This window comes from Lutra lutra, chromosome 16 (genome assembly GCF_902655055.1).
Source record: "Lutra lutra chromosome 16, mLutLut1.2, whole genome shotgun sequence".
Taxonomy (NCBI): domain Eukaryota; kingdom Metazoa; phylum Chordata; class Mammalia; order Carnivora; family Mustelidae; genus Lutra; species Lutra lutra.
This window is the reverse complement of record NC_062293.1, coordinates 40,754,162-40,777,052: the sequence shown is the minus strand read 5'-3', so window position 1 is coordinate 40,777,052 and position 22,891 is coordinate 40,754,162. Positions and strand designations below refer to the sequence as shown.

General features: G+C 40.6%; 2 protein-coding genes across 4 annotated transcripts in view; one reads left to right on the top strand and one right to left on the bottom strand.

Annotated features, from left to right (window-relative positions):
* ATAD5 (ATPase family AAA domain containing 5) overlaps window positions 1-8,449 on the top strand; it is a 48,616-nt gene extending 40,167 nt beyond the window's left edge. For 2 of the 3 annotated variants that reach the window (XM_047708098.1, XM_047708095.1), the window contains exons 19-23: window positions 1,575-1,755; window positions 4,783-4,964; window positions 5,653-6,512; window positions 6,961-7,119; window positions 7,223-8,449. In XM_047708098.1, the coding sequence (XP_047564054.1) occupies window positions 1,575-1,755; window positions 4,783-4,964; window positions 5,653-6,512; window positions 6,961-7,119; window positions 7,223-7,301 (1,461 nt within the window). In that variant the 3' untranslated portion in view covers window positions 7,302-8,449. The remainder of the gene's footprint in view (window positions 1-1,574; window positions 1,756-4,782; window positions 4,965-5,652; window positions 6,513-6,960; window positions 7,120-7,222) is intronic. The other variant, XM_047708097.1, reaches the window with a different exon arrangement.
* Window positions 8,450-11,071: 2,622 nt separating this feature from the next.
* TEFM (transcription elongation factor, mitochondrial) lies at window positions 11,072-18,820 on the bottom strand. The gene is made up of 4 exons (XM_047708103.1): window positions 18,543-18,820; window positions 16,864-17,327; window positions 13,488-13,637; window positions 11,072-11,697 (listed from the first exon to the last, which is right to left on the bottom strand). The coding sequence occupies exons 1-4, from the start codon at window positions 18,607-18,609 to the stop codon at window positions 11,260-11,262; spliced, it is 1,119 nt and encodes a 372-aa protein (XP_047564059.1). The 5' UTR covers window positions 18,610-18,820; the 3' UTR covers window positions 11,072-11,259.
* Window positions 18,821-22,891: the final 4,071 nt, after the last annotated feature.

Here is a 22,891-nt window from a genome sequence, read left to right as displayed (position 1 = left end):
TAGAGTTTAGAGTTTTATCCTTTACTTTGCGAGTGATATGTTGTAGATACTCTGGATTCGGTTCTCTTCCTCTGAATAAATACTCTCCTGTAATATGTGGCAGCTAAAATTTCTGCCCAGTTCTTTCAGTTTTAGCTGCCTGCTTTCAGACAGGCTCACACATGTGAAGTTCAGGTGTCAGCCAGGGATTTGCAGTCTTCTTTAGTTAGAATCTGTTTCCCTACTTTCACAGACATCCCCTCTCACTTTCCAACTACTGCCAGCATCCCAAACTCTGTCCTCTGGTTCAAGCCCGTAACACTGTGACTTTCTGAGTTTTAGCTACTGCTGCTCCATCGTGCCCTAAGTCAGAAATCGATTTAGAGGGGATGAGATAGGGGTGGGGATTCACCCAGGGCCATTTTCTTTTGTCTAATTGTTGATTTTCCCTTCAGTTATCTTCTGCTTTTGGTTACTCTCTTGTCCCTTCAAATAATTTGCTTTTTTTTATTTATTTGTAGTTGGTGATGGAGTTTATCATTATTACTGATGGCAAGGTTTGTCTGATAGTAGGTAGTTCATTATGAAAGCAGAATTCCTAGTTTGTGAAGCAGAAGTCCCAGAAGTATGCAGGAGTAATGTATGTACATAGAATGAGGTCAGAGATTTAATAGGAGAAATCATTTTTTAAATTGTCTTGTTTAAAGTAAAAATGCTAGTGGTCTTGTAAAATCTGCAGAATGTAAATGTAATTTTATTTGTTTTAGCTTTTCCAGGTAAGAAGCTTTCCAAAAACAGTGGGAAGAGAATAGTATATATTTTGTTGTTTTGCAAAAAAATGTCATAGCAATATTGATGGAACATTAAATAAAATGAAAATTTGGGGGCACCTGGGTGGCTCAGTTGGTTAAGCCTCTGCCTTTGGCTCAGGTCATGATCCCAGAGTCCTGGGATGGAGTCCTGCATTGGGCACCCTGTTCCACGGAGAGCGTGATTCTCCCTCTCTCCCTCTACCTCTCCCCCTGCTTATGCTTTCTTTCTCTCTCTAGCTTTTCTCTCTCTTTCAAATCAATAAATAAAATCTTAAAAAAAAAAAAAAAAGAAATCACATGGGTTTTGCTTTTTGTTTTTTTCCCCTAATGTTTCTTGTTTATTTACATTTATGCATTTGTACATGCATTGATAGAATTTTCTAACTCTGGTATAATAATACCCTATCAGTATTATTATAGTATTCATATTTATAGTTTTAATGGCTGTAAAATATTCCATCAAGTTGTACCATTATTTAATACTAAGGGAATTTCTCAAGGTTTAATAAAATTGCCTTCAGGGTTTATAGAAAATCTCCCATAAAAGTTTCCTTGATGTTTTAGACTGTATACGGTTACTGAAATAAGGTTATATAAAATTTTTAATTTGGGAAGTATATTCCTTTATTTTATTTTTCCAGATCAGTTTCATTCTCAAGAGCTAAGATAGTATGAATTTTAGTGAAATTTGTCCTACTTTTAAATGTGTATTACTGATGTTTTTCTGTTAATTCTGCCATTTACCATGTTTCTTTTTTCTTTCTCTCTGTTTCTTTTTCTCAGCTAAATGTTGCCAGCTACTTACAGATGATCTGCTTGGCTGAGAACTTTAGAACTGATGTGAAAGACTTTATAACACTGTTAACTACAAATGCTTGTGATATCAGAAAAAGTATCCTTTACTTACAATTCTGGATTAGAAGTGGAGGTGGATTTTTAGAAGAAAGGCCATTATCCCTTTGTCGTAAGTTGATCTGTTATAAAAGAAATTTCTACAGTAGGACCCTACATTAAAGTACGTGCTGTACCAAAATAATCTGAAAGATTTTCAAAATTTTGAGCATCCAGGTATCGTGTTAATCTATTGTATGTCAACTTTGTTGGTGAAAATTTTATAAACATTAAGTGTGGGTAGAGTTAAACTGCACATGGAACAACTTGTTACTTATAAATTTATTAGCATAGTTTCTTTTTATTTTTAAAAAAACTTTTTTCTTTTAAAGATTTTATTTATTTGACAGACAGAGATCACAAGTAGGCAGAAAGGCAGGCAGAGAAAGAGGAAGAAGCAGGCTCCCTGTCGAGCAGAGAACCCGATGCAGGGCTTGATCCCAGGACTCTGGGATCATGACCTGAGCCAAAGGCAGAGCCTTTAGTGCACTGAGCCACCCAGGCGCCCCTTTTTTTTATTTTTTAAGATTTTACTTATTTTCAAGAGTGAGCATGTGTGCAGAAGCAGGAGGGGCAGAGGGAAAGGGAGAGAGAATCTCAAGCAGACTCTGTCCTGAGTGTGGAGCCCCACTTAGGGCTCTATCTTACTACCCTGAGATCATGACCTGAGCCAAAATCAAGGATCAGACACTTAACTGACTGAGCCACTCAGTCGCCTTATAATCACAGTTTCTTACAAACAATTAATATACTGTTATTTAGGGGTGCCTAGGTGGCTCAGCAGGTTGAGCCTCTGCCTTTGGCTCAGGTCATGATCTCAGGGTCCTGGGATTGAGCCCCGCATTGGGCTCTCTGCTCCGCGGGGATCCTGCTTTCCCCCATCCCCCTTTCTCTCTGCCTGCCTCTCTGCCTACTTGTGATCTCTCTGTCAAATAAATAAATAAATAAAATCTTAAAAAAAAAAAAAGAATACTGTTATTTAGCAACTAGCTTTCTTTTTTTTACTTATTAAAAAAACATTGGTGACTTTTCTATATATATAAATTATTTTTATATGGCTTCTTCAGTGGTCTATATATAGTTCTATTTTTCATAAGAATTTATCATTCCAGAAATGTTTTATTTCTTATCGATCTTTAGTCGTTGTTACCTAATTGAAGTCACAAACATTTATTGAGGGCTTTCTCCATGCCAGGTCCTATGTTTACATGAATAAGACATGGTTCCTTCCCTGAAGAAGTTGATAGTTTGTGGTTTTCATGCTCCATAGTCACAGTTCTATAGTTACAGATCCTGCTCTGGGAAATATACAAATATTTAAATAAAACCAAGGTGAAGTTCTGTAATATTAATCCCCTGTCAATTTTTTTTTCTCTTTGATCATTTCAGAATTTTAATATATTTTTCTATTTCAAAGTGGCAAATGTATATATTTAATTCAGTGTGAGCTTGTGCCTTTAACTGTTTCTTAGAAGTAAATATGATAAATAAGACATGGTAAATATCCTTTTAGAACAAACAAATTTAAAAAAAAGAGAAAAAACAAATTAGGGGTGCCTGGGTGGCTCTGTGGGTTAAAGCCTCTGCCTTCAACTCAGGTCATGATTCCAGGGTCCTGGGATCGAGCCCCACATCGGGCTCTCTGCTCAGTGGGAGCCTGCTCCCCCCCCTCCACCTATTTGTGATCTCTGTCTGTCAAATAAATAAATAAAATCTTAAAAAAAAAAATTAGTAACTGATGCCATACTGTTGGATATAAAATGCTATGCCAGAAACTTTAAAAGATAATAATTAGGTATAGCATTCTTTCTTTTCTTAAATATTTTATATGCATTTTATTTCTGTCTTTCCTAAAAAACACAGGTAGGTACTCATTGGAAATTGAAATAGTGCAGAAGTATATAAAATAGAAAGTAAAAGATCTTCCGTACTTCTTAAAATTAGCCACTGTGAGAATTTTATCTATGCATGTACAAATATCGCTACCTACTTATCTGGCAGAATTAACCTATATATATATTCTATATATATAGAATACTATATATACTGTTAATCAGTTTGCTGTTTTTTACTTGAGAATTTTTTGTTGGTATGTACAGAGGGGTACAATTCTATCCCTCTATTTTTCACAGCTATGTGCTATTCCATAATAGGGAATGGATGTGACACAATTTATTAACCATTACTTATTAGAGGAAATTGAAGTTATCGTCAGTTTGTCATTAAAATATGCAGTGAATGTCTAGACACATATCCTTGAGCATATCTGTCAGTACTGCAGTTGGAGAGAACTCTAGAAGTATTGTTGCTGGGCCAAAGGCTGGAATACATTTTTACTTTCCAACAGGTATTGTCAGGTTGCCCTCCCAAAGATGATTGTCCTGATCTGTGTTCTCATGAATAGTTTATGGTGGATTTTTTTTTAATTTTTTAATTTTTTATTTTTTTTTTAAACATTTTATTTATTTATTTGAGAGAGAGAGAGACAGTGAGAGAGAGCATGAGCGAGGAGAAGGTCAGAGGGAGAAGCAGACTCCCCGTGGAGCTGGGAGCCTGATGCGGGACTCGATCCTGGGACTCCAGGATCATGACCTGAGCCGAAGGCAGTCGCTTAACCAACTGAGCCACCCAGGCGCCCTATGGTGGATTTTTAATATACACCTCTGAGAAAACTAGGTTACCAAGTTGTTTTACTTTTGCCAATTTGAAAGGTGAAAAGCATATGGTATCTTTTCTTTTTTTTTTTTTTTTTTTGCATTTCCATGATCACTAGTGAAATTGCACATCTTTTTATGAGTTTATTAGGTATTTGTATTTCTTCTGTAACTTGTCTTTTCAAAGTCCTTTGCACTTTCTTCTTTTGGATTGTTTTGTAAGCCTATCACCACTCCTCTTACCCCCTGTATGCTAAAAATAGTGTAAAAATGGTGTTTTATTGTACTTTTTATGAATTTTAAATACATAGGTGAAAAAGAACAAAATGGGAGTATAGGTCTCAAAAATGCCAAAGGATCTTAGATCTTAAATAATTGTTTGCTACAGTTTATTAAAAATATAGATGGCTAAGCGTTTTGTGTTTTTTTTTTAATTAATTTTGTAGGAGGAAATAGCAGAAATGTTCAACTTGTTTGCTCTGAAGATGGCCCTGATTCCAAAAATAAAGCTAAAAATACTAAAAGAAGGCCTACAGATCTTCCCAAATGTGATACTGGCTGTGTTGAGACCTTGTTTGGCCTTAAGAACATTTTTTCTCCATCCGAAGATTTATTTTCATTTCTAAAGGTATTTTCAGTATCTAATGTGGGATATTAAATATTTATTCCTTTTCATCTTCCTAACACTCATTCCTATCTTTTGAATCTTAAGGTTAACTTACATTTGCCTATAATTTTTATAGGCTTTAGATTTCTGATTTTAACATACTGTACTACTTTGACAAATGGTGCATAGACAGTACTCTAAATGCATATATACAGGATTTAGTCTAGAATTTAGAAAGATTTCAGATTAAAAAGACAATTTTCAGAAAAGTAGTTTTTAAATAAATGAGGTTCTCACTATTGAATTGGGGTATAAACTATTAGAAAATTTAATTCTTGGGGCACCTGGGTGGCTCAGTGGGTTAAAGCCTCTGCCTTTGGCTCAGGTGGTGATCCCAGTGTCCTGGGATCGAGCCTCACATCGGGCTCTCTGCTCAGCAGGGAGCCTGCTTCCCCTCTCTCTGTCTGCCAAATAAATAAATAAAATCTTTTTTAAAAAATTTAATTCTTCAAATATTAATAGTCTAAATCTATTTTATAGACTCGAAACTATTCTGATGAATTTAAGGAGTACAGATTAATAAAATTATGAGAGGGTAGCAACTCATTACTTTTCAGATAGAATAAGGATGCCACTGTATTCATATAGGTAGAAAAATGTTCAGACTGTGTTCTGTTATAACACCTCTTCATTCAAAATTGTTTTTCAGCACAAAATCAGAACAAAGGAAGAATGGCATCAGTTCATCCAGCTTCTTACAGAATTCCGAATGCAGAATGTTGATTTCTTATATAGTAATCTTGAGTTCATTCTACCACTGCCTGTTAATATCATTCCAGAAACAGAAGACTGTTATGGTTCATCAGTAAGTATGGACACCAGTGCAGCAACAAAAAATATGAAATGTCTTGCTCGGAAACATTCTGAAGAAGAGAAACCATTGAAAAAGACACAAAAAAAGAAGAAAAAGAAAAAGATAGTAATTCTAGATGATAGTGACTTATTTGACACTGAATTGACCTTCTCTAATGAATTTCTTAGCCTTTCCCCTGCATCTTCCTCCTCAAATTCAGAAGAAAGCAAAGTCAGAGATAAAGAAAGCAATCTAGAGACAAAGAAACTGAACCAATGTGTAGAGTCTAACACGAAATCTGTTCCTTGTCCACCTAAAACACTGGCAGAAAAGAAACGTTCTGCCCTTGTGTCTCAGTGTTTAAATTCCCTCACTGAGTTCCTGGATAACATGTCCTACTTAGATGCCATTTTAACTGATGTAGGAGATCAAAAGGAATTTGGTCAAAATGACTTCAGTTGGACAAATGTGAAAAGCGGTCTCTGTGATGAGTTTAGTCTGGAGACTAGTGATGGATGGACTTCTCGGAGCTCTGGAGAATTAAAGGCAGCTATAGAAGCTCTCAGCTTTACTAAGTGTTCATCTACTATTTCAAAAGCACTGGAAACCTTGAATTCTTGCAAGAAATCAGGAAGAGATCCAACAAAGGAGCTTACTCTTCATGTTCCACAGAAGCGCAGCAACGTATACTTCAGTCAGTCGGTGGCTAATGTAGAGTAAGTCTTCCTTTTACTTTTTTCAATAATAAATGATAAAAAATAATAATAAATGATAAAGAGGAAACTATTAGTTTCTTTTTACTAATTTTGAAGTGCTGGGCTTTATCGATCATGGTAAACCCTTAATATTAATAGTGCACCTTCTAATAAGACAGGGAGACCAGCCTGATTGCTGGGAAGAAAAATGAGAGAGATTAGAAGACTCCTGAATGACAGGGAATGGAGTTTGGATTTGCTGGGGCAGAGAGCAGGTAGCCATTCTAGGTTCTTTTCGGTATGGGAGTGATGTGTTGAAAGTAATATAGGAAGTTAACCTGGAATCTGGTTGATCTTATCTAGACCAGAAGCAAAGAGAAACAGAAACCAGAAGCTGGTTGTGATCGGGACTGTTCCATTTCTCTTGGACAGTAAAAATCCAAAGTAATGCACCACTTTTCATTTACAGCAGTGCCTGGAAGAGGATAGCAGTCATTAAAAGTGTATTTTCTAGCCGATCCCTTCTGAACCTGGGCAATAGACAAGCTAGTATAATTGAGTACTTGCCAACTCTTCGGAACATTTGTAGGACTGAGAAGCTAAAAGAACAAGGAAAAAGTAAAAGAAGGTAAAAAAGCTCTATATAAATAACACTGTAGACAGCTATTTCAAGATTAATAAATATTCTCATCTGATGGTTAAATTTGAATTTCTCCTTGTAATTTTGACAGGTTCCTACACTATCTTGAAGGTATTCATCTTAACATTCCGAAAGAGACTGTGAACACTTTGGCAGCTGGCTTCCCTTAATATTCCATATTAATAATGCCTTGTACAGATTATTATGTTCCTCAAGATACATTTTATATTGATTTTCATGGAAGAATTTCTTTCTCTTAATGTACATTTAAAACGGACTCTTTGTATATTTTTTTATTAGTGTTCAAATATTTAAAATGAAAAAATTTGAGTTACAAATTGTATTTATGATTGTGGTGGTATTTTTTTTTTTCTGAAATTTTTTGTATTATTTGAGTTAGCTTTGTTGTATTTTGCATGTGAGTGAGTTGTTTCTAGAAGGTAGAATTCACTATATTTCTGAACAAGTTTCATTATTAAATTAACCCATAATTTTTCTCTTTCCCATTACCTTTAATCCACCTCCCTCCCACCCACCCGTCAGTACTCTGACAAGTTGTATATATGAATCATCCAGGTGGTAATCAAGTTCCTACAGTACAAAATTATGTAAAAACTTCCTAGGTAAGAAATTATGCTTCATTTTTCAAAAAGTACCATCTTCTAGATAAATTTATTTTTAGTGTATTCCTTCAGTGTATTTTGCCATTGAATCATTGAATGTTTACAAAGTGAAAACAAGATTATGAATTGTCGTTTTCATAGATATTTTTAGCAACCATACGTATGTGATATTTTGTATATTTTGCCAACTCACATCATTTGCCTTGTACATTTTTCTTATATTTTTATATCAGTGATGTTTTATTTCATAAAGATATTAATGATGTTAATATATCTATTTTGGACAAACTGCTATTCATTAAAATTGTAAGAAAGGAGGATTCTTCGATGGACTTTCTACATCATAGTCATTTCCACTTAAGGTTGTTTTTTGGAGAAAGCATGTATTTTTTAATTACAAGATTTTAAAATCCCACATTTCACTTAAAATCATTTTTGCAATCATATAATCAGGTATATCTGAAAATAGTTTCCTATTTCAAGTGTTTATATATGTATTAGCCTTGAATTCAGTTACTTTATCTGGTGAGTTACATATTTATCTCAAAGGTAAGGATCCTAATTTTGTACAGATGGAAAATATTAATGTGTATCTGTTTACAAATGTGTATGAAGATATGTTTTTACCGCTTACTTGTTCAGTCTACCTTTTTGTTGATAGTATATTGATTTAATTAAAGGTAAAATCTAAAAGACTTAATGTAGTGTTTAAATAGGTGGTCCAGATGTAGTTATCTGGTTAAATATGGATATTTTATAGGTTTGGATATAGGCTGTATCTTACAGGTTTTGTCCTCGTACAAAAGAATAGATCTGAATTTCTGTGGGTGTTTTTTTTTTTTAAGTATATGGATTTTCTTCTATTGCATACTAGCATTCACTATTTGCAGAGCACTTACCTGTTAATTTGGTCTTATCGAAAATTCTGGTAATAGAGTAAAATAAACTAACTTTAGAATTTTATTTAAGAAGATCAAAAATCAAGAACAATGGGGATATTTTCTTCCCTAATAGGGACACATTTGAGATTTTCTTATAGGTGGGGCACCTGGGTGGCTCAGTGGATTAAAGTGTCTACCTTCGGCTCAGGTCGTGGTCCCAGGGTCCTGGGATCAAGCCCTGCATCAGGCTCTCTGCTCAGCGGGGAGCCTGCTTTCTCCTCTCTCTCTCTCTCTGCCTGCCTGCCTACTTGTGACCTCTGTCTGTTAAATAAATAAATAAAATCTTAAAAAAAAATTTTTTTTTCTTGTAGGTTTAGCATCATTGAGGGGGAATTTTTTTTTTTTTTTCTAATTTATTTGACAGAGAAAGAGAACATGAGCAGGGGCGTCAGGAGAGGGAGACCTGGGGCTCAATCCCAGGATCATGACCTGAGTCAAAGGCAGATGTTTAACCAACTGAGCCACCCAGGAGCCACAAAGGTTTATTTGAGAGAGAGAGAGAACGTGCAAGCGGGAGGGGTAGGGAAAGGGAGAGAGAATCTCAAGCAGACTCCACCCTGAGCTCAGAGCCCAAAGTGGGGCTCAGTCTCACAACCCTGAGATCACAAGATCATGAGCTAAAACCAAGTCAGATGCTTAACAAACTGTGCCACCCTGACGCCCCGAAAATTATGAATTCTTTTTTTTTTTTTTGAGATTTTATTTATTTGACAGAGAGATCACAAGTAGAGAGAGAGAGAGAGAGAGAGAGAAGAGGAAGCAGGCTCCCTGCCTAGCAGAGAGCCCAATGTGGGACTCGATCCCAGGACCCTGAGATCATGACCTGAGCTGAAGGCAGAGGCTTAACCCACTGAGCCACCCAGGCAGCCCCCCAAAATTATGAATTCTTAAAGGTGATAAAATCCTGTAAGATTTAGATTCACTTTTAAGATAAAGTAAGCAAATTCTGATGGCTTTTTCAGTACTTATCCTATAAATGTCTACAATTAACACATTTTCACTTAAAGCTATTTCCAGAATTATGTGGGAGGTAGAATGCCACATATCTGGCATGAAACACTGGATGGTTCGTGAAGCTGTTTATCAAATTACAGAACAATGACAAAGGAGGCAATTTGAAGGAAAGAGGATTATTTGAGATAGATAGTTTGAGATAACTACAACATATCCAAGGTGGAGATGTTTGCGTACAATCATGTATGTAAATGTAGAGATTTCCAAGTGAATGGCAATAAGACTAGGCTGCATCCCTAGGGAGATGGGAAGTGCTGGAAGAAAGGACTTCTACTTATTTCACTTTTTTTTTTTTTTTTTAATTTTCAGTGTTCCAAGATTCATTGTTTATGCACCACTCCCAGTACTCCATGCAATATGTATCCTCCTTAATACCCACCACCAGGCTCACCCAACCTCCTACCCCCCCTTACTTCACATATTGGATTATTCGAAAGTTTTCCTAACAAGCATATTTCATTCTGTAGATTAAAGGAAGGACGTAATGCTTTGACATCATACACTTGGGTTCAGGACTGCTAAGATATAATGAGGGCCTGAACTGAGGCAAATGTAATACTGGAAGATGTGAGATGTGAAAAAATTACGTGCTACTTTTCTCAAAAGGTGGTCTATCTAGGCATACCTGGGTGGTGCAGTTGGTTAAGCACCTGATTCTTGGTTTCAGCTCAGGTCGTGATCTCAGCATCTTGGGGTGGAGCACAGCATCAGGCTCGGAGCTCTGCATGGAGTCTGCTTGGGATTCTCTCTTCCCTCTCCCTCTGTACCCCTGCCCCCACATACTCATTCTCTCTCTCTCAAATAAATCTTTTTTAAAAAGATGGTCTGTCCAGGGGCACCTGGGTAGCTCAGTGGGTTAAGCTGCTCTGTCTTGGGTGAGCCCCACATTGGGCTCTCTGCTCAGCAGGGAGCCTGCTTCCCCCTCTCTCTCTGTCTGCCTCTCGGCCTATTCTTGATCTCTCTGCTCTGTCGAGTAAATGAGCAAAGTCTTTAAAAAAAAAAAGTTGTGTCCAAGTAAAATATTTCAAAGTGGGGGAAAAAAAGAATGTATTAGACAAACCTTCTTTGTTCTGGGCTGATAAAACTGAATTGATGAAAATCACCTTTTGGAAGCAATACATCAAACCACATGCTACTTACAGAATTAAGAAGATGACTTCATAAGTTGTGTTCTTGATTATATTTAGTGTTATTCCCATAATGAGCACCACCCCAAAAAATCCTTACTCTCTATTAACAATAGAATGATGCAGATCATTGGTATGGGATGGAATCTGCTTTTCAGGCAAGATAACTTCGTTCTTGCTTTGGCTGTTTAGGGGGCATCTTACTATTTAACCCTTATACCCAAAAGGCACAGAATCTCCTAAAATATTTATTGATTTAGCTTACTCCTGTTTGAACAATTCAACAGTCGAAAGTCTGACTTTAAATACAAACATATTTTCTTCTCCATAAACATGGATGTTAAAAACAGTTGGCTGTACAGCTTTCGAGCTAATAAATATAAATTAATATAACCTTAGAGCTCTTTATTTAACCTCAGCATTTTAAGGTTCAGTGTCAAAAACTGCTAATTCATAGAAGGCAACAGCTTGCAATAATGAGTCATACAACTCTTCTGCTCTGTGCTGTTCGGTAGATGAAAACATCTGTCTGTAGAGGACAATCTTCTCAGGGGGGAAGACTACCCGAGGCTGCTCCTTCAGAACAGACTCTGAGAGGAACTGCTTCACGAGCTCTTTTCCACTAGTCCGTGTGTCCCCAATCATCAGTTCAAAGTGCTTCCCCACTCCATTTCGATTCATGCTCAGCACCTGATGCTGGCCGTCCTGGGCAAAGGTTTTGTTTAATAAGGCATACAGCATGGCTTCCATGATATGAAAATGTAACACTACAGGAAACCGAGATGAGTTCTGAACTGAAAACCCGATTTTTTCCAGAACATAGAAGTCAGCTTTAGGCATCTTTGAAATGACTGAAGAAATCTTAAACAAAACAAAACAAAACAAAATAAGTGAACAGAAATAATTCATTAAGTTTTGTTGTTTCGGTCCCCTCTCCCATTTCCTTTTAAAAATATGTAACTTACTTTATACTGCTACTGACAGTTTTTAGGGGTTTTTTTTTGTTTTGTTTTTGTTTTTTAAAGATTGTATTTATTTATTTGACAGAGAGAGATCACAAGCAGGCAGAGCAGCAGGCAGAGGGAGAAGAAGAAGCAGGCTCTCTGCTGAGCAGGGAGCCCGATGCGGGACTTGATCCCAGGAGGGGGAAACAGGTATTTGCAAAAGTACCTTACTTTATCCTGACAGCTGCAGGATGCTTAACCGACTGAGCCACCCAGGTGCCCCTACTACTGACCGTTTTGAAGTAACTGAAAAATCATCATTTTATGGAGAGTCAGGAGTCAAGTTCTGCCCTGGTTCTATCAGGAATAAGCTGAGCTAAGGCAGATCATTCAGTCCTCCCAAGTACTAGTTTCTTCATCTTGAAAATGGGCTTCATAATTTCTAAATCTATATTAAGATCAGACAACTTAAAACATTTAGTAATCTTTTGAAAATGTCTAGGGTAGAGCATAGGGTTAGAATACCTGGCCTACAATCAGGGGCGCCTGAGTAGCTCAGTCGGTTGAGTGTCCAACTCAATCTCAGCTCAGGTCTTGACCTCAGAGTTTTGAGTTCAAGCCCTATGCTGGGCTCCACAAGGGATGCAGAGCCTACTTAAGAAAAAAAAAAAAAAAAAAAAAATGAAGGCCTAGCCCACAGTCCATTATCTGCAACTGACTAACTGACTAATCCTGTCAGATGCTTGATTGATTATACCAGTTTTCATATGTGTAATCAGGATGGTAATTATTACCCACCTCACAAGGTTCTGAAGACTCAAATGAGACAATTAGTGAAGGATTTTGAAAAATAAGCTTAAGGGCACCTGGGTGGCTCAGTCAGTTAAGTGTCTGACTCTTGATTTCAGCTCAGGTCAGCATCTCAGGGTCCTGGAATCAAGCCCCATGTCGGGCTCCATGCTCAGCAGGGAATCTGCCTGAGGATTCTCTCCCTCTCCCTTTATGCTCCCTTCACTAAAACCAATAAATGGTGCCTGGGTAGCTCAGACAGTTAAGCATCTGCCTTTGGCTCAGCTCTTGATCCCAGGGTCCTGGGTCTAAGCCCTGCATCAGCCTCTCTCTCCCTCTGCCTCTCCCCACTGTTTGTGCTCTCTCTCTCTCAAATGAATAAATAAATAAAATCTTTTCTTAAAGAATTAAAAATAAGCTTTGTAAATATAGTGCTGAAGTTCTAGAACATTAATGTATTTTACCATCAGTTTTCTCAGTATCTGCCTTTGATACATTAAGGTATTTCATGAACTAAATGAAGATTCAATTTTTAAAAATCATAGGGGATGAAAAACATGATAGGAATGGGTGAGTAGGGGCGCCTGGGTGGCTCAGTCGGTTAAGCGTCTGCCTTCGACTCAGTCATGATCCCAGGGTGCTGGGATTAAGCCCCACATCAGGGTCCCTGCTCAGCAGGAGGTCTGCTTCTCCCTCTCCCTCTGCCTGCCAGTGCCTCTGCTTGTGCCATCTCTCGTGTTCTCTCCTCCTTTCTCTGTCAAACAAATAAGTAAAATCTTAAAAAAAAAGGAATGAGGGGGTAATAAGCAGCCGAGGGAAACCCATCTGCAGTACTGTATCCCATTCCCTTTAGAACTAGAAGATTAACCTACACGAGGAGTTCTAGCAGGCAGGAAGCTGGAGGTGCAGTCGCTTTACCTCTTGCAAATAGACAGAGGATATGTACGTTCCTTTCATCAGCTGGCGGCACTCATCCTGCTGCCAGTCCAGCACCACCAGTTTACGATCCACGTGAGCCCAGGCAACTCTTCGAGTTCCAAAAACGATGGATACGATACTATGAACTGCCTACAACAAAAAGACTGGTTTAATTACAAGTATAAACATTTTAACATATGCAAAATTTAAGCTATAAACTCAGAATGCCAAATCAGTTTACGTGATAGAATTATACCGGGGAGCCAGAGTGGCTCAGTTGGTTGAGCATCTGATTGCTGGTTTCAGTTCATGTCGTGATCTCGGGGTCATGAAATCAAGCCCCATGCCAGGCTCCACATGGAGCTCAGTGTGGAGTCTGCTTAAGACCTTCTCTCCTGGGGGCGCCTGGGTGGCTCAGTGGGTTAAGCCTCTGCCTTCGGCTCAGGTCATGATCCCAGGGTCCTGGGATCGAGCCCCACATTGAGCTCTCTGCTCAGCAGGGAGCCTGCTTCCTCCTCTGTCTCTCTTTCTCTCTCGTGATCTCTGTCAAATAAAAAAATTAAAAAAAAAAAAAAAAAAAAAAGACCTTTTCTCCCTCTGCCCCTACCTTGAGGTTGCACTCTAAATACATAAATCTTTAAAACAAAGAAGTATACTTCTACTTTATGAACTGAGAATTGTTAAGGAAATGCAGGAATAATAATAATTTTTTAAAGACTATTTATTTATTTGAAATAGCATGAGTGGGGGGCAGAGAGAGAGGGAGAAGCAGGCTCCCTGCCGAACAAGGAGCCCAAACTGGGCCCCGATCCCAGGACCCTGGAATCATGACTGCGCCATCCAGGAACCCCCAGGAATAATTATTATTAAAAGATAACCAGTAGCAGTCAGTTTAAAGACAAAGAACCTTTACCCAGCCCAAAGCAGGCATTCAAATATTCCAGTGTTGCTGGAACAAGGAACATGGCCATACACTGTAAGAAATGCCACCACACAACAGTCACACCATCAGGAGAAGACATGGTCTGGGACGACTTCCTAAAGGACTAGGAGAATGAGTAAGTGTAAGTGGGAAGTGATTTCCCCAGGCGTCCACCCAGATAGGTGGTATTACACTTCACACACGCAGGCCCTGGAATAAAGTGTGCAAGCGGGAAAGATGTGGAGGGGTAAACAGATATTTGCAAAAGTACCTTACTTTATCCTGAGAGCTGCAGGAAGCCATCAAAGCATATAACAAACATTCAGACACAAAACGAGATTTACAATTCAGAACCATCACTGACCACTGTGTGGAAGATAGACCACAGAGGGCCAGACTAGAGGAAGGGATCTATTAGGTGCCTGTTATGTGACAAAGCATTAAGAATCAAAGACAGTGATGATGAGGACAAGAAACAGGTCAGATATAATGCCAGTAGAACTGATATGCAGGGATGGGAGAGCTTAGGATAAGCCCACTTTTATTGCGGTATTAATATTAAGACATTAATCAAGATGATGATAGGAAGCAGCTGAACTTGGGAAGGTAGGGGAAGAGGAGTTTTTTAACGTACTGTATTCAGGTTGCCTATAGGGCTTCTAAGGGGAAATGTGTAATAGATAGGTGGATATGTGGATTTAACTCTGCCGAGGCTGGAGGTAAGAGTACAATAGCATCTCTGTACCCTCACACAGTTCATTTAGTTGTACGGATAAATTAGTGTGCTCTGTAGATACAAAGGCACACAAGCAGAAACATTTTATAATTTTTTTTTTTTTAATTTATTTGTCAGAGAGAGAGAGAGAGGGAGAGAGAGCAAGCACAGGTAGACAGAATGGCAGGCAGAGGCAGAGGGAGAAGCAGGCTCCTGCTGAGCAAGGAGCCCGATTCCGGACTCGATCCCAGGACGCTGGGATCATGACCTGAGCCGAAGGCAGCTGCTTAACCAACTGAGCCACCCAGGCGTCCCAACATTTTATAATTCTATACCCATCTCCCTTTCACTGCTAGGGAATGGATAAAATATCCATTAAACGCAGACTAGTTTGGATGCCCAAACATCTACAAAATACAGGCCTTCTTTTGATTCCTGAGTTCAATGATTCTCAAGCTTTGGTGTACATAAGAATTACTAAACCAGGTTACACATGGTACTTCATGGGCAAGAGATTTGAGCAAAAGAACATACTTTATTTGGAAGTCAGTATAATTGTTCTCATCATATACAAAGTGGCTTTAGAACCCATCCCTGTAAAAACATTGCAACTCCACTATAATGACTATAAATAGTACTTGTAGCCAAATCGGAACAGAAATCCAAACCCTGAAAATTTTGGTTCAAATATGTTCCAGATCAACTGCAAAAGTTGTTCTATCTGTAGTCCATGAATGGATTTCATGTAACCTATATGTCCTCTGAAAGTGTATGCAATATTATATGTAAATGTGCTTTTTGGGGTTGTTTTTCTGAAAAGAGGGTCCTTAGCTTTCATCAAGTTTTCAGAAAGTGTCCATAATCTTCCCAAAACTGAGAACCACTGGTCCAGAGAAAAAATGTGCTTACTATTGGTACGCAATGAGAGAATATTTTATCACGTACTGCTACACAGGACCTAACCTCCTCCTCCAAGGTTTAATGTTTGATGTGCCAAGTAATTCTAATATTTGTTTTTTAAGACAACACTGAAAAGGATTTGCTTGTAGAATGCCTTTTGAAAGGGGGAACAGAAAATAACTTTAAATCCTGCTGCAAAGACCAGTATAATGTTCTGAAGTCACTCCTTGGTCATAACCCTCTTTGTATCTTAATCTCAATATAACCCTTTTGATAGACACAGGTAGTTCCTCAATTCTCCTCAATTTATTGAAGTTCCTTCAATAAATCTTGCACAGACCTGTTTCTCTACAATTGTTCTTTCTTCCTAGAATGCCTGCCTCCTCCAATGAGGCTCATTCTCCTTCTCTGAGATCTAGGTTTTGGTCAACTTTCCCCAACAGGCACAGCCCATGGTTCTCTGTCCTTTCGACTGCCCATTCACTCTCTCCTCATCTCATTCTTCTGTACTGATCACATACCAACTAAACTATAAGCTGTCCTGCTACCCAGAATAGTACTTTGCAAAGTAGATTCTCAATACGGAGGGAGCAGTATAACGGACATTAAGAAAAAACAGTATACCAGGGTACCTGGGTTGCTCAGTGGGCTAAGCCTCTGGCTCAGGTCACGATCTCAGGGTCCTGGGATTGAGCCCCACATCGGGCTCTCAGCTCAGCAGGCAGCCTGCTCCCCGCTCTCTCTGTGCCTGCTGCTCTGCCTACTTGTGATCTCTCTCCATCAAATAAATAAACAAAATCTTAAAAAAAAATAATTAAAAGAAAAGAAAAACGGTATACCTTAAGTCTCTCTCTCTCTATTTCTGGTTTGATGAGCTTTCTCAAGAGCCGGTTGTCCTGGAACTTTCTTTTTTTCCCTCCAGTCTCTGGACAAAGAATGGAGTTACAAACTTGAATGGTAGTTTTATACTGGAACAAGGGCACATTCATTAAACTCTCCAAATTCTGAAATGGCCCAAACTTCTCTCTATGCTCTATAATATTGACAGATTTTCTTCCACGAAGCAACCTGAAAGCTTCAAGTTCTTTATTAGATGCCGTATTCAACACATGCAGGATGGAAGCCTGCTGTTCTGAAGAGAAGAGCTTGTCAAGTGCATTTCCAGGTTCCTTTGTATTTTCATCGTAAAAAGCAGCATTGGGAGTAATCTTCTTAGGTGCAGCGGATTTTTTCCAACAGCAGGAACTATGTAGCGCCTGGAATAAGGATGACCTTAATGGAACTGGAAAACATCGCCCCCTTCCTAAAAGGAAAATTCAGCAAAATGTAAGCTGGAATGTCCTACTTCTTTTTAGTATTAGTTGTGGCTTGACTAGAGCCTTCGCAAAGGGACAGAGACATTCCCATAATCTTAGAAGTAGTATACCATACTCGCAAGAGAGGTCTTCTGATTTTTGTGGATAAGTCCTAAGTTTTACCACCAAGAAATCTTAATGCCTATAAAGAAGCATGTATTTAAGACAATGATTTCCACCGCTGAACGTTTTATATATATATATATATTTTTAAGATTTTTTTTATTTATTTATTTGACAGAGAGAGATCACAAGCAGACGGAGAGGAAGGCAGAGAGAGAGAGAGAGAGAGAGGGAAGCAGGCTTCCTGCTGAGCAGAGAGCCCGATGCGGGGCTCGATCCCAGGACCCTGAGATCATGACCTGAGCCGAAGGCAGCGGCTTAACCCACTGAGCCACCCAGGCGCCCCGGTTTTTTATATTTTTAACTTTAGAGGAATCTTTGTGTAATTCATATCTCTCGTTAGGAATATTTTCACATCCATTTTCGCTAGTTTCTTATGCAGTGCAACCAAATAAAATTAAATTGTATACGTTTATAAGACGTGTTTTAGCTGAATGGTGGATGTAACGGGCGGTTTTTATTCTCACCGGTACACTTTTCCAGATTTCTACTACGACTGTTTCCGCAAGCAGAAAAACAAAACACCACATTAAGAAGTAATTCTGGGGGCGCCGGGGTGGCTCAGTGGGTTAAGCCTCTGCCTTCGGGCTCAGGTCATGGTCTCAGGCTCCTGGTATCGAGTCCCGCATCGGACTCTCTGCTCAGCGGGGAGCCTGCTTCTCCCCCCACCCCTCTGCCTGCCTCTCTGCCTACTTGTGATCTCTCTCTGTGTGGAGTAAATAAATAAAATCTTTTTGAAAAAGAAAGAAACAATTCTGCAAAACCAATGGGAAGTCACTCAGACACCGCGGCCACAGGAAAATACCACAGCCTGAGGTGAGCAGACGGCGGTTGGCATCTCAACCCTCCGCCCGCCACACAGTCGGGGAAAGGCCCGCCCGCGGACCCCTCCTCCGGGAAGCGCAGTCGCATCGAGGCGCCCCGTCAGCTCAGCCAAGACTCCAAGAGGGAGGGCTGGACGGGCGACTTGTGGAAGAGGGTACTCCAGGACCAGAGGCTAAAGACAGGCGGGAAATTAACCAGCCTTCCAGGTACCCTACCTCCCGCCACGAGGAGACTACCGACGCTCATCCTTCCAGGTAAAGGACGGGGTTCCCGCAGTCCCATCTTCCTCCACCGACTTCCGGCCCGGCGGTGCTTCGCCTCTTAGGGCCCGGCCTGGCGGCGGAAAGGTTCCGGCGGCAGCCGTGTTCCGACGGGGGATGGGTCCGGCTGAGCTGCGCTGGAGCCACTCCTCCGCTGCGGGCCTCGTGGCGGCTTCCCGCCAAGGCGGTGTCCTCCGATCCCCAGCCCCCGGGTGGTCTGCACATTCATTCCACCGCGTCCTGGAGACGTTCTGCCCAAGGCCGGCCCGTGATACCCACTGAACGGAATCTCTAGGAAGAAAACGCTTGGGCGGGTTTTAGTCCGTGGTTGGCCAGCTCCTCCTTCAGGGAGCCTCCCTGGGTTTTTTCCAGGCACATGGACTGATAAGGTCTTGTTGTGGCCCTGCCTGGGGCGCAAGGAGCGGAGTTTGGTGGGGGAGCATAGACGGGTACACAAATAAATAACCGTATCACTAGGCAGAATCGGGAGAGGTAAGGGTTCAGGGAAGGGCGAGCGGTAGGAGGAGGTGGCTTTGCCACTGAGACTTGAAAGCCACAGCCTCATTCCATTTGGAAGGGATGAGGCGAAGGGGAGGGAGATGAGGCAGGCACAAAATTTGGTTGGGCCTTGAGTGCAAAAAGGGGTAGTTGAATAGGGTCATACCAGAGGTGTGTTTCTAGAAAATTTGCCATATATAAAAGTGCGAGGCTAGGGACTCCTGGGTGGCTCAGTTAAGCAGCTCAGGTCATGATCCCAGATTCTGGGATCCAGCCCCACATAAGGCTCCCTGCTCAGCAGGGAGTCTGCTTGTTCCTCTCCCCCTGGTTGTGCTCTCTATCAAATAATTAAAGTTTAGGGGCGCCTGGGTGGCTCAGTGGGTTAAGCCTCTGCCTTCGGCTCAGGTCATGATCCCAGTGTCCTGGGATCGAGCCCCGCATCGGGCTCTCTGCTCGGCGGGGAGCCTGCCTCCACCTCTCTCTCTCTGCCTGCCTCTCTGCCTACTTGTGATCTCTGTCTGTCAAATAAATAAATAAAATCTTTTAAAAAAATAATAATAATTAAAGTTTAAAAAAAAGGATCTAAGAATCTTATTAATTCCTGAAGAACTTAGAACTGTAAGAAGAAACCAACTCAATTTTTTGTGCAAAATCCTCCAAATTAAATAATTTCCTTTTCTCCTGGCTTATTCTGCTTAATGAGGTGTTACAGGTTGAATTACATCCTTCATTAAAAGTATGTTGAGGGGTGCCTGGGTGGCTCAGATCTTGATTCCTGCTCAGGTTATGATCTCAGGGTGGTGAGATTGAGACCCATGTTGGACTCTGCATTCGGTGGGGAGTCTGCTTGAGATTCTCTCCCTCTGCTCCTCCCCTGCTCTCTCTAAAATAAATAAATAAATAAATAAATAAATAAAATCTTAAAAAAAAAAAAAAGTATGTTGAAGTCCTAGCCCTCAGTTCCCCAGAATGTGATCTTATTCAGATATAGGGTTATTGCAGATGTACTTAGATAAAATGATGTCATCCTAGAGTGGGAGCAGGTGACTAATTCAATATGACTGGTACCCTTAAAAGAAGAGGACCAGGAGCTCCTGGGTGGCTCAGTGGGTTAAAGCCTCTGCCTTCGACTCAGGTCATGGTCCCAGGATCCTGGGATCGAGCCCTGCATCGGGCTCCCTGCTCAGCGGGGAGGCTGCTTCCTCCTCTCTCTCTCTTTGCCTGCCTCTCTGCCTACTTGTGATCTCTCTCTTTGTGTCAAATAAATAAATAAAATATTTTTTAAAAAGAAGAAGAAGAAGAGGAGGACCATACGAATGCCATGTGAGAATGGAAGCAGAGCTGGGAGTGATGCATCCATGAGCCAAGGAAGGCATGGATCACCAGGGGGTCGTCACAAACTAGGAGGGAGGCATGGAACAGATTCACCTTTAGAAGGAACCAGCCCTGCTTATATTGTGAGTTCATGCTTCCAGCCTCCAGAACTGTGAAAGAATAAATTTCTGTTGTTTTAAGCCTCCCTGTTCCGAGTAGTTTGTTACAGGAGCCCTAGGAAAATAACACTTGAAGCCCTAAAGAGCCCTGGTGATTGAGGCTTTCAGAGATGACAGTGTTCACTGGCAAGATGTAACAAATCACTCGCTAACTGCACAACCTTAGACAGTGTCTCATCCTCTCTGAACCTCAGCTTCCTCATTTGTGAAATGGAGATAATGATACTTGCCTCACACAGCGGCTAAGAGGATTTCTCATTAAAAACAATGCAGAGAGCCTGGCACATACTAACGGTTCAATAAATATTAGTTCCCCCTTAAAAGCATTACCTCTTCCTGGCAGCTAATTACTAATGACCTTCACGGGAAACTCCCGCATTCATTCAATATCCTTTGACCTGAAGCTGGAAGTGGGAAGGAAAGGGGGGACTACTGTAGGTGCATGATTTACTGTAAACCAGACTCTGCGTTCAAAATGAAAATTGTAACTTTCCCCAGAAACCAGGTCCTTCTCGCTTCCCTGTCTGTATCGCAGAAATCCTTGGCTCCTCCCACTCCTTTCATCACTATGTCTAGCCTGTTATCTGGTTTCCGCGTGTTTTTTTTTTTTTAAGATTTTATCTATTCTAGAAAGAGAAAGAACAAGCAGGGGGAGGGGCAGAGGGAGAAGCAGACTCCCCACTGAGGAAGGAGCCCAAAATGGGGCTCTGTCCCAGGACCCTGGGATCATGCCCTTAGCCAAAGGCAGATGCTTAACCAACTGAGCAACCTGGGAGCCCCTGTTTTCTAGTTTTTAAACTTTTTTGGCCGTGACATAGGATGCATAGGTGTATGGTGTGAAACAAAAGCTTCATTAAAAAATACTTGCATTATGACATATAACGCACCTTTATATTTTCTATTTCATTTCAACAACAACAACAACACCACACTGGTCCATTTTTAAACTTGCCGGACATCAGGTGGAGACCTGTAGTAGATTGTTAGATAGGTCAGTCTGAAGCTAAGGGAGAGGACCGTGCTGGGGTATAGATTTGGAGGCTGTCCACGTAGAGGGATGGTGTTGTAACCCATGAGTACATGGGATGAGCCAGGGAGAGGGTAGTGTGGGGACACCACACCAAGTCAAGGAGAAAACTCTGGGAGCACCCACACTGGGGGGAAGTAGAGAATTCGGATTCTCAAAAAGACAAAGAGGCAATGTTTAGAAAGATTTTTTTTGTTTTTAGATTTTGTTTATTTATTTGACAGACAGAGATCACAAGTAGGCAGAGAGGCGGGGGGGGGGGGGTGGTTGCGGGGAGCTGGCTCCCTGCTGAGCAGAGAGAACCGGATGTGGGGCTCCATCCCAGGACCCTGGGATCATGACCTGAGCCGAAGGCAGAGGCTTTAACCCACTGAGCCACCCAGGCACCCCTGTTTAGAAAGATTTAAAAGGAAACAGGACAAAGTCAAGTGAAAGAGACAAAAGACATAAAGGATTTTGAGGAGTTTTTTTGAAAGCTGGGTTAGTTGGAACCACTAAGTCAATATTAATTTCATGACTCACTACTACATGGTATTGGGTAAATGCTTAAAAACACAAGAAGTTCGGGGCGCCTGGGTGGCTCAGTGGGTTAAGCCACTGCCTTCGGCTCAGGTCATGATCCTAGGGTCCTAGGATCGAGTCCTGCATCGGGCTCGCTGCTCAGCAGGAAGCCTGCTTCCCTTCCTCTCTCTCTGCCTGCCTCTCTGCCTACTTGTGATCTCTCTCTGTCAAATAAATAAATAAAATCTTAAAAAAAAAAAAAACACAAGAAGTTCTATCAACCTTAACTGCAAAATGTCCTTTTTAATTTTTAAATATTTTGTAATTTAAATTCAGTTAATTAACATATAACATGTTGTTTGTTTCAGGAGTATAAAATGTTCTCTTTTTTTAAAGTTTTTATTTATTTATTTGACAGAGAGAGACACAACGAGAGAGAGTGAACACAAGCAGGGGGAATAGGAGAGGGAGAAGCAGGCTTCCTGCTAAGCAGGGAAGTGGGTGTTGGTTGTATAGTGGTGAGCATAGCTGCCTTCCTGCTAACAGGGAGCCTGATGCAGGGTTCAGTTCCAGGACCCGGGATCATGACCTGAGCCAAAGGCAGACACTTAACAACTGAGCCACCCAAATGCCCCTAAAATGACCTTTTTAAACTCTCTCTTGCTATGGCTACCCTAGTGAGAGTCTCACTGTCTCTCACCTGGGCTCTTGCAAAATCCTCCTCCCCCTCAATTTTCCAGCTGCCTATCAACCTAACCCCTTCCCTGTCCTTCATACACACCCTA

What these genes read in the sequence shown, in the direction of transcription:
- TEFM (XM_047708103.1), bottom strand. Translation starts at nt 18,609, where the DNA reads ATGGGACTGCGGGAACCCCGTCCTTTACCTGGAAGGATGAGCGTCGGT. An exon ending in TAGTCTCCTCGTGGCGGGAG is followed by an intron (nt 17,328 to 18,542) that starts GTAGGGTACCTG and finishes TTTTCCTTTTAG; the next exon opens with GAAGGGGGCGATGTTTTCCA. An exon ending in TAGAGAGAGAGAGACTTAAG is followed by an intron (nt 13,638 to 16,863) that starts GTATACCGTTTT and finishes TTTTTGTTGTAG; the next exon opens with GCAGTTCATAGTATCGTATC.